This window comes from Sorex araneus, chromosome 11 (assembly GCF_027595985.1).
Source record: "Sorex araneus isolate mSorAra2 chromosome 11, mSorAra2.pri, whole genome shotgun sequence".
Taxonomy (NCBI): Eukaryota; Metazoa; Chordata; class Mammalia; order Eulipotyphla; family Soricidae; genus Sorex; species Sorex araneus.
This window is the reverse complement of record NC_073312.1, coordinates 33,294,436-33,314,200: the sequence shown is the minus strand read 5'-3', so window position 1 is coordinate 33,314,200 and position 19,765 is coordinate 33,294,436. Positions and strand designations below refer to the sequence as shown.

At 34.8% G+C, this 19,765-nt stretch overlaps 1 protein-coding gene across 4 annotated transcripts in view; it reads right to left on the bottom strand.

Annotated features, from left to right (window-relative positions):
• LOC101543562 (protein FRA10AC1) overlaps nt 1-19,765 on the bottom strand; it is a 73,218-nt gene that overhangs the window by 6,099 nt on the left and 47,354 nt on the right. For 3 of the 4 annotated variants that reach the window (XM_055119379.1, XM_055119380.1, XM_055119381.1), the window contains 10 exons: nt 19,552-19,647; nt 19,351-19,396; nt 17,224-17,300; nt 16,155-16,238; nt 15,337-15,421; nt 11,678-11,723; nt 9,137-9,250; nt 7,634-7,676; nt 4,725-4,843; nt 1,450-1,488 (listed from right to left, as the gene is read on the bottom strand). In XM_055119379.1, coding sequence (XP_054975354.1) covers nt 1,450-1,488; nt 4,725-4,843; nt 7,634-7,676; nt 9,137-9,250; nt 11,678-11,723; nt 15,337-15,421; nt 16,155-16,238; nt 17,224-17,300; nt 19,351-19,396; nt 19,552-19,647 — 749 coding nt within the window. The remainder of the gene's footprint in view (nt 1-1,449; nt 1,489-4,724; nt 4,844-7,633; nt 7,677-9,136; nt 9,251-11,677; nt 11,724-15,336; nt 15,422-16,154; nt 16,239-17,223; nt 17,301-19,350; nt 19,397-19,551; nt 19,648-19,765) is intronic. The other variant, XR_008627065.1, reaches the window with a different exon arrangement.

The window sequence follows — 19,765 nt, the reverse complement described above, 5'->3', positions numbered from 1 at the left end:
AAAGTTACCTCTACCAGTCCTAGTCTGGCTATGTTCTATAAACTATCTTTACACTTCTAATTTAGTAGAAACTGGTAAGAGTCACATGAAAACAAAGTGTCAGTGCTTAAAACACATCAACTATGAGGAATTAGCAATTCCATTTTCCAAAATTGTGTGTGTGCATGTGCATGAATACAAACACACACACCTTTAAAAACTGAGAGATGGAGGGTGGAATTCGTTTTTTCTTTTTGTTTTCTGAGCCATACCCAAATGGTAATCAGGAGACCATGTGGCACCAGGGATTGAGCTTAGATCTCTGCCATGCAAAGCATGCACTTCAGCCCTTTCAACTACTTCCCTTCTCTGTTACCTTCCAATTCTCATTCCTGGGTTCATAAATTTCCAAGTAAGTCAAGTCTTACATTTCAAAGTTTTACATAAGAAATCAATATTATAATAAAATTAATTAGGTATGACACCGAACTATACTTTGTGAGCTCTTTAGTCTATTGAAAGCTTTTTAAGAAATTCCAAACTGTTTTTGTTGTCTATAGTCTGTCTATATCCACAAATGTATACCAACCCCCCCTCATCCTGGCTTTGTTTGGGGAAGTGGAGGGTTTAGAACAAACTCTGTGATGCTCAGGGCTTACCCCTGGCTCTGTGCTCAGGGATCACTCCTGGCAGAGCTCAAGGGACCATATGAGGTGCTGGGGATCGAATCAAGTCAGCCCATGACAAGTACCCTACCCACTGAACTGTCTCTCTAGCCCCATGAGCAGCGCTTTTATGAAGACACAAGAAAGTCTGTTTTCAATATTTTGTGTGGAAAAAAACTGGCAGACTACGAGTTGCCTTTATTGTGTGGGTACAATTAATCATTTTACTGGTGGTTTCTTTATTTTGGTTTGGTTGTTAGGAAGAACAATGACAGCTGTAATACAATTATATAGGCCCTTTGGGTACCAGTTACAGCAAAAAAAATTTTGTTGTTTTGTTTTGGGGCTATACCTGGTGATGCCTCAGGGGTTACTCCTGGGTCTACACTCAGGAATTCCTCAGAGCTCGGAGGACTATATGGGATTCGGGGAATTGAACCTAGATCGGCTGCTAGCAAGGCTAGCACCCTACTTGCTATACTATCTCTTCAGCCCATATTTGTAGCAATTTTACTGCCAGCCTTACTTTGCTATCCTATATTACCTATCTATCCTTCTGATTTCACCTTTAAAACTGTATTTATTTAAAAGAATTTTTTTAATTTAAAATAAGAAACTTTAAATGTTCTAAATTGGGGAAGAAATAATACCCTTTACGTTTATTTTCTATGATTTTCTGACATTGTGAAAAAAAGCAAAAATAATTTACATCAAACCAAGATATAATCCAGGGAGATTCAAACTGAAAATAATTGAACCTACATATTTTTATTAAACCCACACACACACTTGGCATGATACTTACCATTTACAGAACTTTCTGGTTCCTTTGAAGATGAATGTCCTGAAAGCAAATAGCATTGCTTTATTAATAATTTTATGATAGTATAGCCATGACCAAATTCTTCTCAAGAGTCTAAAGTTTATGATTTCATAGACAAGAAATTTACCATCTTCTAATCTGGTATGTTCCTTAGACTTATTTATTCAAATTACAGCTTATTTTATGCAGAATCATATTTATGCTCTAATGTAGTCAAGATTAATACTTATAAAATTTTTTTTAAAAAGTTTAAAAATAATAAACCTAGAAAAAAACTCACATTGAAAAAAAGCCTCACTTTTAACTAACATCTGAAATTGATTTAGAAATAAGCTTTTTATTTTCTTTTTTGGTATTTGGGTCACACCCAGCAGTGCTCAGAGCTGGTTTTAGGATCAGTGATCTCTCCTGATGGGGTTGGGGGACCATCTGGGATGCTAGGGATTGTGCAAGGCAAATGCCCTATCCACTGCACTATCATTCTGGCCCCAACTCTTTTTTCCAATAATACTTTTTCAAAGATCATAGACGAAAATTCATTCAGTGATTATCAATTGTACACACAGTTATGCTATTAAACAAAAAGAATCTTCAGCTCTATAAAGATTATCTGGTAAAGAAAATGGGAAGTTAAAAACAGTACAGGTCTGGGCCGGAGCGATAGCACAGCGGGTAGGGCGTTTGCTTTGCATGCGGCCGACCCGGGTTCGATCCCTGGCATCCCATATGGTCCCCCAAGCACTGCCAGGAGTAATTCCTGAGTGCAAAGCCAGGAGTAACCCCTGAGCATCGCTGGGTGTGACCCAAAAAAAGCAAAAAAAAAAAAAAAAAAAAAAAAAAAACCAGTACAGATCTACAGATCTAGTAATTTTTTTTTTTAATCATCAGTTTCTGCAGTAGAACATCAAAGGAAGGTGGTAAAATTAAAAATAACAGATAACATATAAAATTTTCTATATGTCCTGGATGGAAAGAGTTATAAGCCAAAATTGTCCCGTAAGTGGTGCCTTTAAACACAGATAAAAAGGGGAAGAGAACTACAGGGAAAATCTCCAAAGAAATAGTTGAGGCCTGGATAGCAGCAACTGTTTTATGCTTCTGTTTCTTCACTCCCCCGAGTTTCCAAGTCATCAGAGAGCAAATAACAATACAGCTAAGGGGTGGGGTCTTGGGTTTGATCCCTAACACCACAAAAAAACAAAAAGTCAACAACAACAAAACATAGCTAATCTTGTGATGGCAAAATGAATGTGTTCTCTGCCATTTGTGACTGCTATACAAAGTATCCCTGGGGAGCTGGACAGATAGTAGAGTGGCTAGGGTGCTTGCCTTATGAGTGACCAACTCAGGTTTAAACCCTGCCAGCAGCCCATATGGTCCCCCAAGCCTGCTAGAAATGATCTGTGAATGCAGAGCCAGGAATAAGCCTTGAGCACTGCCAGGTGTGGTCCAAAAACAAAAAGGAAAAAGAAAGTATCTTTGAGAGAGTTTGCTTTACACCTGAATGAGGTAGAATGGAGAGAGAGAGAGGAAGTAATTTCTAGCCAACCCCCACCTGGAAAAAGTATTAGATCGTCTAGAAACAGAAAAAATGCTATTGGTAGAGTGTAAAAGTAAAGTGGAGTGGTGAAAAACAAGCCTTACATGTGAGATCATATAGTCTTTGATTTTGACCAGGATTTGGATTATTATCTTAAGAACATCAGGAAATTGATACTTTAGCAGTGTAAGAGAAGAAAGGATAGATGACAGAACAGTGGATGCAACCAAGAAATATATAGCAGATTAAGAATGAGAAAATGGAGTAATCTGAACAGCAGTAGAGAGAATTAAGAAATGTATAATTAAGGAAATAAAACTGTAAGGCTTGCTGACAAATTAAACAGGACTAAAACTTGGGGAAATTGTACTTTTTAAAGAAAAAATGTCTGCAAAGATATAACATGCTAATAATCTTCATAGCTGGAACAAGAGAGCCCTCTCCTGTCCAAATGTTTTGTTAACACTGGCCTGAATCTAATTCAACCAATACATTGGCTCTACTTTCTCAGACTGAAACTGCAACTAGCAGTAACGGCCATAATTGTTATGTAATAAGTACCGCATAAACTTACTTGAATTATTTCATTTTAACTTCGGAATAACCAATGAGATTACTATGAAATAGTATTTTCACAACAATTTTACATATGAAGAAATAAAAGTTTCATATTTTAAGGATTTTCAGGAAAAAGTAAGAGGTTGTTGACTGATGGATATGAATTATAAAATTATTTACTAAGCATATATGCATAGCCATGATGCTAGGTTCTGAGGGCACATATACCAATCTCTACCACCTCAAGAAGCTCAAAAGCTAGTGAAAAAATGAGATCAGGGTGGCTAAAGTCATAGCATTTATAATTTTATACTAACTTGTAGACCATATACTTAACAAAAGCAAAATAACTTTCACATTATTATTTGAATTTCTATAATAAATCCACGTAGCACAGAAATGAGGAAAGTAAAGTTAGAAAAGTTCAGTACTGACCAAAGATAGCAAGTCTCTAAATAACCATATCAGGAACTGGAGTACTTTTGCAGTATGTGTCATCTGCACCAAAAATCAAAACAAAAACTAAACTTGCCCATAAAACTTACTGAAATTGTATATTTAAATTTTGTTAGTTTCTTTTAAATTACCATAAAACACAATTCTAGTGCATTCAACTCTACATAAAACATTATTAATGGAAGATTATTTTTCATGTTAAGAAATTTAGATATTGGGGCTGGAGAGATAGCACAGCGTGTAGGGCGTTTGCCTTGCACGCGGCCGACCCGGGTTCAAATCCCAGCATCCCATATGGTCCCCTGAGCACGGCCAGGGGTAGTTCCTGGGTGCAGAGCCAGGAGTAACCACTGTGCATTGCCAGGTGTGACCCAAAAAGCAAAAAAAAAAAAAAAAAAAAAAAAAAGAAATTTAGATATTGTTTTAGATATTGTATCTTTTTAGTTGTTTTTAAGTCAAACCTCAAAAACAAAATAATCAAAAAAACTATATCCATCTAGGTAACCTTTCACTTTTTCCTCAGCAATTCTTAATTCTCAGTGTTTATTCTTGGCTCTGTACTCAGGGATCACCCTGGCAGGGCTAGGAGGAACATGTGGGGTGCTAGAGATCAAGCTCAGTTTAGCCAGGTAAAGGGCAAAAGTCTTACCCTGCTATATACTGTCTCTTCAGCCCCTAGATATTACAGCTAAGTTCCTTTTACCTTTATCCTTCTTCTTGGAGTGCTCTTCTGTAGAAGACAATCTGGACTTTTTATGTGATGATTCTTCACAACGTTTTTTGCTTTTATCTTTTCTTTTCTTTGATTTGACTTCTTTCCTCCTTTTGTTGAACAACATAAAATTCAAGTTAACACCTTATATCTAATTCTTTTTTTGCTTTTTGGGTCACACCAACGATGCACAGGGGTTACTCCTGGCTTTGCACTCAGGAATTACTCCTGGTGGTGCTCAGGGGACCATATGGGATGCCGAGAATCAAACCCAGGTCGGTCGTATGCAAGGCAAACGCTCTATCCGCTGTGCTATCACTCCAGCCCCTCCAGTTAACACCTTTAACTTAAACTTTTTGCAAAACTAAACATCAAGGGGCAGTAATTTTAAACATGTAATTTATATAGAAAGAAACTCTTAAGATATCCTGTAAATATTTTAGGTTAGTATATTAAGACAACTCTGTAAGATAATGAAGCTTGGAACATTTGAGACAAAGAATGACTCTGTATACAAGTCTTATAATTACTTTAATGACTCTGTGTACAAGTTTATAAGCTCTGTATACAAACCTTAGTAAATATACATCATGGTTTTACTATTTCCCTCCTTCCTATTTATATTCTATCAACTAACCATTTAAAAGACAATTACAAGAGCAAGTCTCATTTTCTTCTGCAAAATGTATGAACACCTATACTTTTAAAAAGCACATAAAAGTTGTTAAAAGCTCTGCAATAATTCTAAGCATCGGTTAATAAGAAAATTCTTTTAAGAATAAAGGCACATTGTAAAGGCATGATTGCATGAGTATAGAGAGCTTATTGTTAGATTCTGTGTCCACTTTCAATCATTCATCCTTTTGTTACAGTCGATTTATTTTTTTACATTAGTTTTACAAGGTTAACTGTACCATGGCTGTAGGGAAATTATTTTAACTGGTTAAAGTATATTAAATAGAAAAAGGTGCTAATATTGGAGTGGGAAGGAGGATAATGAGACAATGAAGAGGATTATTTCCAAGACACTAGCTTTACTAGACTTTCTAAACTAAGATACTAATACTATTTAAAACAGGAACCCGGTTTGTCTCTTTTGATTAAAACCATATAAATTTTTTTTTTTTTTTTGCTTTTTTGGATCACACCTGGCGTTGCACAGAGGTTACTCCTGGCTCTGCACTCAGGAATTACTCCTGGCGGTGCTCAGGGGACCATATGGGATGCTGGGAATCGAACCGGGTCAGCCGCGTGCAAGGCAAACGCCCTACCCGCTGTGCTATCGCTCCAGCCCCAAAACCATATAAATTTTTTAATAAAGCTACAGCAAAGAGTCGAAGCAAAAAAATCTCTGGTATCTTTCAGTATTACTGACAGAGAAAGAAAATATACGTTTAAGGGGTGGGGGGAGATGGGATCGGGGAGGGTGGGAGGGATGCTGGGTTTACTGGTGGTGGAGAATGGGCACTGGTGAAGGGATGGGTTCCCGAACTTTGTATGAGGGAAGCATAAGCACAAAAGTGTATAAATCTGTAAATGTGCCCTCAGGGTGATTCACGAATTAAAAATAAATAAATTAATTAAAATTAAAAAAAAATATATATATATACGTTTAAGCCATTTAAATAGCCTAAAACAGTCTTCTAATTTTAAGGTTGGACTAATTATCAATAATATTTGTTTCACTGTGTGCTATGTAGAGCACATTTATAACAAGGTTGACTTTTAAATTAATATACGTGCATTTTATAAAGTTTTAGAATCTCACAAAAGACTTTCAACTGTTAGCCAGGCCATGAAACCTGACCATAACTATAGCAGGTCAGGTTCTGTCTGAAGTGAGTTAATACCACTGACTCCACTAAGCCTGACTTACCATATGCCAGGGACTTTAGATGCAATTTAATTAAATCCCCACAATAAACTTAATATCCTCATATGCAGAGATGATGAAATCAAATTACAGGGAGATTAAGTAGCTTGCCTAAGAAGAGGACTAGTAAATGATAGACTGGGAGAACAAATGTAGTCTGATTCGAAAACTCACAATCTCACAAACTCACAGTTTTCCTTACACTGAACATTAAAGAATACTGGACTTCTTCTCTACTCACTACACAGATCCATTCTAATTCACTCATTCAAAAGGAACCTGATATTGTTCATTATATTTTGTTTTGGGGCCACACCCAGAGCTGCTCAAGCTTCCTCTGTATTCAGGATCACTCTGAGAGGTGCTCAGGGAACCAGAGGGGACAGAACCCTGGTAGGCTGCATGCAAGACAAGCACCCTACTCTCCATATTATCTCTCTCCAGCCCCAACGGAACTGATTTTAATATGTACAATTGTATAACCAGTTATACAATCCATCCAAAACATGAAAACCTCCAGTGACAAATGGCTTATCAAAATCACTTTACGGAGGACTGGAGAGACAGTACAGCATGTAGGGTACTTGTCTTGCATGTGGCCAACCTGAGTTTGATTCCAGGCATCCCATATGGTCCCCTGAGCACCACCAGGAGTGATTCCTGAGTGCAGAGTCAGGAGCAATCCTTGAGCATCACTGGGTGTGGACCCCCCCACAAAAAAAAAATCACCTAACGAAGATCTGCCATAAAACAAAACCTAAAAGTATATTATGACATGTGAACAGTAGCCCCAAACTAAAAATTATAGCATTTACCTACTGCCTTGCACAACCTTCACATTTAAAATTACTAGTTAGAGCAGAACATAGTACAGTTCTCTAGACTATTAGGTCAAAGAGCAATGTCTGATAATTAAATCAACTAATTAATAATAATCAATTAATTAAAACATTAACCAAGTTAACATTTAGTGCAGGTAATGATTTATGTCCGAACTAAACACTAATGACATTTTAAAATAGATTACCTGTGATGAAAATTTAATTTATGGGAACATTCTTGGCATAATCCTATCAAAAAAAAGAGTAATAGCACTGAATCGGTGAATTTTAATATCAATACTGCTACTATACATTTAATACCATAAACTCAATTTTATATTCTTCTATTTCTTTACTATAATTGAAAGAAAACAATCTAATTACATCTCCATTTCAAAATCATTGGCTTGTGGAGAAATATCACAGATGTTAAGGTACCTGACTTGAACACAGCCAACCTGATTTAGCCCCCCAACTATCACAAGTGGTTTCCTCTGCACCACCAGGAGTGATCCCTGAGTATAGAGGCAGAAATAACTCCTGAGTATCATTAAGTGTGGCCTAAACTCCCCACAGCACTACCATCAAAAACAAACAAAATGCTTAAGTATTTACAAAAAAATGCTTAAGGAATTAAAAATATTCTAAGATTTACTTTGGAAAACTGTGAAGTAAATTCATTTGAAAGCAAACTGTGTTTGTTTCATGGGCAACATTAACATCTGTCTGATGCCAAAGATGCCAATAACAATGTGGAATAATTATTTCCCTGAAGTACTGAGTTTTCAAATAAAAAGCTTTTCAAATAGTTCATTCTTTTTCTTTCTTGTCCTTATCTTAGTTCATAACAATTTGACTTCTTATGAACTCTCTCAGGAGGAAATTTGAAAATCAGCGTGCTGTTATTATGTGTTCAGCCAAAGTATAACAGGCTTTGTATGCTAAAACTCCCAATTAGATCCTTGGCAATGAGCACCACTAGGAGTGGCCCCCAGAGCACCAGTCTGGGAGCAGTTCCCCCACTCATAACACTGAATGTGGCCCCAATCTCAAAAGTGAGAAAAAAATAGTGCATGTGGGTTCTGGAAAGATGAGAGAACATGTAATTAAGACCCAGATAAGGCTAAAATAATAATAATGAGAAATATAATAATAATAATAAAAATGAGAAAATAAGCTGACACATAAAAACGAGCTTAAAAAAACAAAAGAAAAAAGTGACAGATAATAAAGCATGTATATCAAGAAAAATTGCTGTAGTCTAGGTTATAACCATAAACTTTTAAGACTGAGATGAAGAACAATTATGCGCTACAAAAATTCATCTTTACTGACACAAAGAGAGTCATTATTTATTAACCACACCAAAACAATATGCCTTTACCTAATGTGAGATTTTACACCAGTTCTTCCTGATACTCTGAATCTTAAGCATGTAATTTGGTGACACTCTCATGTTAATGAGAAGAGAAATTATCAGATTACATTCAGCATTAGAAATTGCTTCACTTAGATAAAACTTAAATATTGGGGATGTAAAAATCTAAGACTCCATAGTTCTCTGACACTTTGGGAAGTCTTGAAGAAAAAGAGCACTCCCAGAAAGATACAGTAAAATTTTTGAACATTTAAAAGTTAGCTTATGTAATTTTTAATCTAAACTATTACATATACTTGTCAATCAATCATCACAACTAAAATCAACTTACTTAATTTAACAAGTGCATTTCTCTTTTCACCTTGCTCAATATAACCAAAATTAACTTCCCAACTCTTCAAGCCTTCTTTTTTATCACAACTTTTATTTCCACAGAAAAACTGGCCTGCAAAGAAGGGAGAAATATTAACTATGATAGTTGTGAGAATTTTTACCAAATACGATCCATATTATCTCATCCAAACTTATTCAACATAAATCCTATTTCTATAAAGTCAGCATTAAAAGAGAACTGACTACAATAACTGCAGCATGCCCTACAAAAGTGTATACAAATGACTAATCGAAAACCTGAAAACATGTCCAAGAAAAAGTCAGACTTTTTGCTCATAAAAAAGTAGCACTGTAGCACTGTCCCCCCGTTGTTCATTGATTTGCTTGAGTGGGCACTAGCAACATCTCCATTGTGGGACTTGTTACTGTTCTTGGCATATCGAATACGCCATGGCTAGTTTGCCAAGTTCTGCCGTGTGTGCAGGATACTTTTGGTAGCTTGCTGGGTCTCTGAGAGGGATAGAGGAATCAAACCCTTGGTCGGCCGAGTGCAAATCAAATGCTGTGCTATCACTCCAGTCCGATCATTGACAGTATTACAAATTATGTGCCTAATTTTTTTTAAAAAGGTCTACACCCCTATTCTCACATAAATGTCAATTAACATCTCAATTTTATCTTTTATTTTTAAATACAAAAAGATTGGGGCCAGAGAGATAGTAGAGCAGGTAACGCACTTGCCTTGCACATAAATGACCTAAGTTTGACCCCAGGCATGCCATATGATCCCTGGAGGACCACCAGTAGTGATTCCTGAATGCAGAACCAGGAATAACTCCTCAGCACTGCAAGGTGTGGACCCAAAACTTCCCAAAAGATAAAAAGGTACTTATATGGTGATAGGTTTTTATTACTAAATGTCATTTCTGTATATTTTCTGGTAACTCAGATTAACCACAATTTTTGGAAGTATTATAGCAATCATTTGCAATTTCTGTACTAAGTTTTAAGAAAGCAATCTCTGACTTTTAAGTAACAAAATAGACTGAAGAGGGCCGGAGAGATAGTAGAGTAGGTAGGGGGCTTATATGCAGTGACCCGGGTACTATCCCCAATATTCCATATGGTCCCCTGAGCTCCTGGCAGTGCTCATAAAAAAGTATTTAATTAAAGCATTTTAATGATTTCCTACTTGGGAACCTGACACTTCGAAAACTGAGAGTAACTCAAAGAATACATACATTTTCCAAAGTATATGCACTTCCACCTAGGTTAATCCTTTTCTATATTTTATATGAGAGTTGATTAAAATTAACATCTTAAATAACAAATCAATATTTAAAGCAGTTTAAAATGTTAGCACTGGGACATGACATAGAATAAGTCATGAAGTCCAATGCTCTAAATTTTAAATCCCTTGACACAAAATTAATACATATCTGTGCCCATTGTATATTAAAGTCAGTTGCAAAAAAGAACTAATGATTTCAGAGGAAAAAAGCTACTCAACAATTATTAATTTTGACAGCAAAAACAAACAAACAAACAAAACTCCAAACACCAAAAGCTCCCAAGAAATCACAGCAAGCATTGTGTAAGCCTTCTCTACACTTATCAATTAATTCTTTTATTCAGTTACTTGAATTTAGAAAATATCTGCCAAAGTTTTTATAGCAGCACTGTTTATATACCATTCAATGAAAGTATAAAATTTTTAAATCAGAATAGACAAGTTAGAATTTCTCACTGTCTTATGTAAAAACCCAAACTCTCCTTCCATCCATATACATACTAAAACATATTCCTAAAAAAATTAAAAAGAACCTTGACTTTATTTTCCCTTTTCCTCTAAAGTACTTCAGGGACAATACTTTACTATCTACAATTTATTTTACTGCATATCTAATTTCATACCAGTTATAAACTTATCCAGTGTTTAATAATTTTCAAGGTACCCTTTAATTTTCAGTTGAAAATTTAAGCCTCTAAATGTTACTATTCAGTTTTAAGCAGTATAACACTTGAAAATACAATTTTTTGATGAAAGGTTAATTTTGTACAATTACAATTACAAAGTATTCTGGATTTTACCAAAATTTTGGTCATTTGTTGCAAGCCGAATCTCAATGACTCTTCAAAATAAGAACTCGCCTGTCCTAAATATATTTTAGGTTCAAAAAGTTCATTTAGTTTTTACTTTCAAAATGTAGACTTGACTGAATACAGTAATACCAACTTACTTTCCAAAAAGTAAAAAAGGTAAAGAATCAATTACTCATTTAATGAAAAGTTCTGTTGCTATAAAATCCTTTCTGCTTTAAACATTTTCTACTTATTCCCCATTGTATGTACTAATGCAAAAATTCAAGTCTTTGAAACATTTTATTTTTCCCTTTGCTAGCCAGGAATATACCTTTAACTTTGTTTCTGTGGATAGTTTTTCATTGTATACATTAGGAATGATTTTAACTAATGACTTCATTTCAACAACATAAACAAATAACTGCATTCTATTAAAAAGAAAAAAAAAAAAGATTACCTTTTCCTGAAATTACTTCTTTTTCTATGCGCCACCTAAATCCAAACTGATAAGGAAAAAAAATGTTATGCCCTCCAAATTAAGCACTAAATTTAAGTTTAATGTAAATCCAAATATGGAGCAAACATTTATCATTCTAAAAAAAGTACTACTCCTATCATGATAGCTTCTCCACTTACAGAATTCAAAGTATTTAAAAAAACTGTTCATAGTACTTTGTACAATTGCCAACTGATCTTTTAAGGAAGAATCTTCTATATTTATAACCTTAAAAGCTAAAATGACAGAAAGATACCTAATTTAAAAAAAATACATGCTGCTCTGTGACATGGCAAAAAAGACAAGAGGTACAACAGATCAAAGAGAATTAAGAGAGAACTGCTTGAGAATCAGATGGTTTGTATTTACAGCTTGGCTCTGTCACTTGACTACTGTGCAAAATTGACCAAGTAGTTCTCATCTTTTTTGTCTCTGTTTCCTATGTAAAAAGAAAAAATAGTACAAAAATTTATTTTTCTGAGTAAAGAGATTCAAATGAGACAATATAGATATGTAATGCACTTAAAATAATTCCTCATATGCAATACATGGGGGTTAGCTAGCTATGGCTTGCTGCCTATTTTTATGAATAAAGTTCTATCAGAACACAATCACAGGCATTCATGTATGGCTCTTTGCCACTTCAAAGGCAGACTTCAGTACCTATAATAGAGATCATATGGCCAACAATGCCTACCTGAATGTTTGCCAACTCATGTATAATAAATACTGTTATTCATTAGCTGACATTACTTCAGATCTCTTGGGTTCACCCAAGGATACAATCAGCTTCCTCCCATATACAAGATAACATAAAATTTAAAAGCAAAATATCACAGCCCTGATCACATCCATCTACGCTGGGAAGTCTCTTACTAAACTAAATACCAGCATAACTCGGTCTTTACTCATTAGCAAAATGTGGACCAAGACAACAGGAAAGGGCAATGGGATCAGTCAGAAATCCTAAACTAGAAAGTCATTAAACTTCTATACTAAATAAAACTTTATTTTTGGCTAGAAATGATTTTTCTGGGGCTGGAGCTATAGTACAACAGGTAACAGCTTGTCCAGCATGTGTCCCACCTGGGTTCAATCCTCAGCAACCTACAAGATCCCCTATGAACTGTCAGGAGTGATCCCTGAGCACGACACCAGGAGGAAGCCCTAAATACTGCCGGGTGTGGCCCAAAAATTAAAAATAGTAATAATTAAAATTATTTTTCTTCATAACTTCTAAGACTTTTCACATTCATATGATTACATCATAATTTTAGAAAATGGCTTAGTTTTCTATTCAGGTTAGAAAAGGTTAAAGGTTATCTCTAGAACGATGCAGACACAACACAAGCTCTACTATTTATTAACTAGTTCTGTTGACCTTGGCAACATTACTTCTATTTATTTCTTTTTTAAAAAAATGAGGATAGCAATAACCTTTATTCATAGGTTATTGTATCAGGAAAGACAATTCAAAGTATTCATTTTCTGGTTAATTGGTTTTCACAAATCATCTAATAACTGAACTAGGCAATTTTCTATTTTAAATGCAAATAAGGACTAAAAATATTTTGAAATATTCTGATTAAATTTACCCAAGGCTAGGGAAAATTAAAATTTTAATTTTAACTGCTAACTTCTATTTTTTGGGAGTGTGCTTGGGGGACCATGTGGTATGGTGCTAAGGATCAAGGTAGGACCAGACGCATCCAAGACATGTGTTTTAACCCCATTTTACTCTCTTTTTTCAAGCCTATGTATGTATGCACGTAATGCCTGCCATCCAACATAGGTTAGGATGTCTACTGAAGCAAGCATGTATGTATTATACAGCAAGTTTCCAAATTTTTTAAATGCATTAATCTCTTCAACAATTTATTATATATTTAACAACTACTTAGGTTGGCCTTTTGCTGAGGATTGCATAATCATTAAAATAATATCTAGGGCTGGAGAGATAGCACAGTGGGTAGGGCGTTTGCCTTACATGTGGCTGACTTGGGTTCAATTCCGAGCATCCCATATGGTCCCCTGAGCAACACCAGGGGTAATTCCTGAGTGCAGAGCCAGGAGTGACCCAAAAAGAAAAATAAATAAATAAATAAAATAAAATAAAATGAAATAATATCTATTTTATGGAGATTATGATCTATGGAGGGATAATATAAAAAACTACTGAAAACTGCATACAGACTCAACTTCAAACTCTCCTACTGAGAGGCTAAACACTGGCGTCAGTTGGGTTTTGGTGCTCAGTCTCCTCTATCCTCTAGTACAAAGATATTACACATGCCTGCAAGGAAACAGATCCCCATAGCCATAGTTCCATGACCACTTACACAGATTTTTATGTAAGAGAAAAGTAAACTTTCAGTTCACTGAAGTCAGTGTTCTTTGGTAATGTAATCTGTTTCTTGCAACTAAATCTGATCATAATAATACAATGATCCAACTAAATTCTCAATGATCAAAGGGAAAAATCAAAAGGCACGGGAATAGGTGTGTAGCACAAGACTTTGATTTGTTTTAAAAGCCCTAAGTGTCTTCTACATACCTTAGACACTGAGCGAGGGGGTGCTTAAGTTAAAAATGAACAAAGCATTGTATGGTTAGAGAAAATTACTAGAAAATGCATCCTAGCAAGGAATCAAAAGCACTATTTTCTACTTTCTCCAATATCACAAAAACGGAGTGTCAAAAAAGTCACTACCTTTCCTTACAAAAAAGGTCTTCCTGACATGTAGGGGGGAACAGGGTATATGAGAAATCTGTCTAATTTTACTATAAACCTAAAACTGGCCTAAAATTATTTCTTAAATAAAAAAAATTCCTCTCCATAGTTCAAACTTCCCTAGTAGCCATACCCCCCCCAAAAAAAACCATCAAAAAACATAAATCACAACTAATTTCCTACCTGTACTTATTCTCATATCGAGAAATCATGTTCAAATAGGAAAATATACTTATTTTAAGCTTCTCCTCAACTATGGTTTCTAGTAATAATATTGTTTAACTTGAGAGAATACAAATAATTATCTTATATACTTTGTCATTTCAAGTAGACTATATAATTTTCATTTGAGAGGATACATATACTTATATGTATGTGTATTATATACATATATATTATATATTATACTGCAGATACACAGTAACCAGCCCAGCACTCAAATATGAAAAAACAATCAAGATGAATCAGTCTGAAAGAACTGCTCTGTTATATGCTTCTCAAATAAATATTTCACACTCAACCTGTAACACAGCTAACTTCTAGTAATGTCCACTGCAGTCAGGTTATTTTTTTGGATTTGGTAAGGTCAATAACTAACAGAGGTAAATAAGCACTAGTTCAAAAGAAACAGAGAACCTTTCTGAAAAACACCAAGTGCTTTCAACAGGACTATAAAAATGAGTATTATTATCTGTGAGAATATAGTGAAGCAAGCTACACATCAAAGGTACTAATAAAAAAAAAGAACCTAATCATTACTTTGAGATGTAACTAAATTAAAAAATAGCGCAATAAAACAAATTCTAAGTTATATGTGACATACAGTATAATAAAAATTAACAGTATACTTGAATTACAACCTTCTTTTATACATATTTGGAAGGCATACCTTATTTTCTTTGTATCTACTGAGATCTGCTATGCAGTATTCTTTGAATAATTTATCATAGTATTTCTTTGCAAGTCTCTTCTCCCTAGACCCATTAAAAATAATAAATCTCACACATTTAGAAATTCAACCATAGTGTACTTGGAAGCAAAGTCAAATAGTATAAATATTAATGGTTTTTTTAAATGCCAAGTACTTATATGTACATAGAATATCTGAATATGAATATTTACAAACTCTTTACGGTGGTTCTCTTAAGAGGCACAAAAGGGCTGACAGAGATGGGGTTATTTATCCTTCACTTTCTGCCCTTTATTATCCTTAGATCTTTTAAACCAGTATGAGTTGTAACTTTTTCAAAATAACTTAAAAATTTTTAAGGAAGATCATAATTTGCATACTACATACCAACATACAGTCTAATAAAAATATTATGAACTATTTTCCAAAGACAAAGTCAAAGAATGTTAAAACTACAGAAATGGGGGGCAGAAAGATAGTATTGTGGGTGAAGTGCTTGCCTTGCATACACCAGGTTTGATCCTTGACCCCACATATGGTTCCCTAAGAGTCACAAGGAGTGATTGCTGAAAGAAGAGCAAGGAACAAGCCCTGAACACAGCTAGTTGCGGCCCCAAAAATAAAAAAACAAAAATGAAAAATCCCTACAGAAAATTATCAAATGAACCAGATTCCTTAATTCAAGGAAAGATTTTGTCTAAGATTTAGAGCTTTGCAAGAATCTTGCACAAGAACCTTGCCTTGGATAGGTGAAAAACTAAGATCTGACCCCTTATGTCTCTGATGGCTAAAATTACCAATTCATATCCATTTCATCCTCCTCATTCCATAGAAATCTATGATTTTCTCGTATAACGTCCATATCAGTCTTATCATTTTCCCTGGAAAATAAAACAATTTCAACTTAATATAAAATTACTAAAATTTAGGATGTTAAACAATTCTGTGAGATTTTTAAACACATAAGTGAAAAATACCTAAAAATAAAGAAAAGTTACATATGTATATATGGTGATCTATTTATGAAAACACACCACTACGCAAACAGCTGCTTCCACAGGAACAAATGAATCCTGAATTAATCCATCTTTAGTACTAGTTCCAATTTACAAATGGTGCAAAATTAATGAAGCTAGGTTAAGAAAGCTGAATAAACACCAAATAGATAAGAAAAGTGAATGAAAATGTTTAAGGATCTAATAAAAAAGTCAGTATCATCATTTTACTGAGATCTAATTTTTAAAACACACCAGTATTCCATATCTCATATTTCAATAAAGCTTCCTAGGAAAACTGAGGTCAGAAAAAAGGTTTAAGGGGATAATTTTTCAAGATGCTAGAAGTTTGGGAAAAGGACAAAGTACTTTTGAGAAGAGAGATAAAGTTAAGGTGGATGACACAGTAGTAATGTTTAAGCATCTACTAACACAAAAAAATATTAAGTCCAAAAAGACAAATCGACACAAAACCGAGAAGTTGTGATATATCTGAAATATGAAATTAAGATTGCTTATCTGCCTTTCCTTTTAAAAAGCAATCCCAAATACGAAGGTGTAGAAAGTTCACTGTTTCAAATATCCTTGCCAAAAAAATAATTACCTTCTAATCATATAGTAAGTGTAAGTCTTATATACCCTGTTATTGCCAAGGATATATCTAGCTCAGCAGATGAAGTTATCTGAGACCTCTTGCCAAGGAAAGGGGATTTATGCTAGACATTATGGATGGCCTCTCCAACTTACAACATAACAAGGGAGCTGAAATGAAAATATAGGGAAGGTGGCAGAATCTAAAGATTAAGCAGTTGTGGATTCTTAAAGATGCTGATATCTATGCCCCACTCTATGTGAGTTTTATGATGCTTACCCTAATCTCCTGAAGTCGTCTTTTTTGCCGCCATAGTATAAAATATAGTCATTTACAAATTTTGTATGTCTTTGATACTAAAGCACAAAATTAAGGAATTTATTCACTAGAATTTGTTCTGTCAATATTATTACATTTCTCAATATGCAAATATATACAATATAAAATTACATATTCAAGATCTAGAAGAATAAACATTAATTTGTTTGGAGTGAACATTGTGGGGCTAGAGATAGGGACTTGGGTTCTTGCCTGCATGCAGCCAACTCTGGTTCAACTCTCAGCAAAAGGTCCTCTCAATCACACCACCAGGAGTGATACTTGAGCACAGAGTCAGGAGTAAACCCTAAATACTGGGTACAGCCCAAATTATCCCCGGCTCCCCCAAAAAAGAGTAACTTGATAAACTTTCTACTGCTTACTGTTTTAAACATTTTTCAAGCATAAATTACTCCCGTGATAAAATATGTGTACATAAGAAGAAAAAAAGCTTCCTAATTCCATTATTGAATTGCATACCAATTCTTACCACCGCTCATTTTAAACATCACAACATGGAAAAGAAATGAGTCTCTAAAATTAAAAGTAAGGAGTAGACTTTATCTTTTATACATCTATTTCAGTCATTCTAGTAATCATAAAGCCACTAGAAGATAACAAGTTTATAATATAAATCCTGAGAATAGGTTTCCCCCAAATAAGTAGCACTGCACTGTAGTACTGTCATCCCGTTGTTCATCGATTTGCTCGAGCAGTCACCAGTAACATCTCCATTGTGAGACTTGTTGCTGTTTTTGGCATATGGAATACACCAGAAGTAGCTTGCCAGGCTCTGCCGTGTGGGCGGGATACTCTCAGTAGTTTGCCAGGCTCTCCAAGAGGGACAGAGGAATTGAACCCGGGTCAGCCGCGTGTAAGGCAAACGTCCTACCCGCTGTGCTACTGCTCCAGTCCGAAGGAATATCTACAGACCACATTTCAGAAAGAATGCAAGTAGCATGTGGAATGGGTAGAAAACAAACTCACTGTGTTTTGGTTGCGGGAAAGTTTGTTAGATGTTACTTTTTATACTTGCTTTTAATATTCAAACTATTTTCAATACATTCTAACAAGATATATAAGCACTTAACTTTTGTATTAAAAATTATAGTGGTTCTATTTAGAGTCAGATAGGCATGTAACAGCTAATTTATTTCATCTTTCTTTTTCTTTTTCTTTTTTTTTTTGCTTTTTGGATCACACCCGGCGATGCACAGGAGTTACTCCTGGTTCTACACTCAGGAATTACTCCTGGCGGTGCTCAGGGGACCATATGGGATGCTGGGATTCGAACCTGGGCCGGCCCAGTGCAAGGCAAACACCCTACCCGCTGTGCTATCACTCCAGGCCCTAATTTCATCTTTAACACTGTCTGTGACTCCATATTTTATTAAAGATAGTGATTTACGTGAGAAAATGTTTGAGGAGAATAATCAGAATACACAGTTCCAAATTGGCAACAAAGTCTGTAAACAAAGCAAGATCATAGACAATGCTTTGTGTAAACAAACAGACTCTGACAACAGAACTGCAGGAACTAAAGCAGGGAGGGAACAGATGAGAAGGGTCCTACCAACAGGGGTGGCGGGATTCTGGAGGGCAGGGTAAGTAACACTGTACCTCAAAAGTTTACCAGCACTTACACTCTAGTAAACAAACTTTACCTCAAGAATAATCAAATTATACATGGGTTAAAAGAAAAAGAAGTTTACAAAGACACTGAATATTCAACCTAAGGGAGGGAGAGAATAAGAGTTGAAACAAGACTAAAGATAAACAGAACTGTGAAAATGAGAAACAGCGCATTTGGCAAAAACAGGTTGGGAAAAGCATTTCTAAATTAACAGATATTACGATTATTTTTATAGAATATTAGTTATAATCAGTCTCTAAATAAGTTTTATATATTAGCAAAAGGTAACTGCACTCAAAAAATATGTCAAAATTCCACATCAATAAATACTTCTCAGAATTAAAGAAGGTCTATGTGACCTTATGAAATGACTACATGACTTTTTTGAAGTAAAAAAAAAATCAGATTTTAAAACACTCCTATCAGTTATAAAAATCTAGAAACAAAAAGGATACGGCATCCATAGCTATGAGATGAAATCTTCTATTTCTTGCTTCTTCCCTGTTAAAGAAAGTTTTATTTTAAGCAAATTCAAATTTAGGATTTTCTCACAAATACCCTTCCCTTCCATAGTGTAATGAATATAATCAAATCCCAAAGTTCCTGAGATAACAGAAACATCTCAAACCAAAATAATTTATACTGATATCACATACCTGTCCAGCAGTTCTGCTGCAACTTGTTTATGGGCCACTTTTCCATGTTTTTCTTTCTGAAATGGCTTTTTGAGCAGTAAATCATCTTCCACAGTCCTGGTTTATTAAGAATAAAAATTATCAAAAATTATTAAAAATAAAAATTATCCAAAAATTATCAAAATAAAAATTATCAAAAATAAAAATTAACAAGAGTTCACTTCGCCTAAAGGGG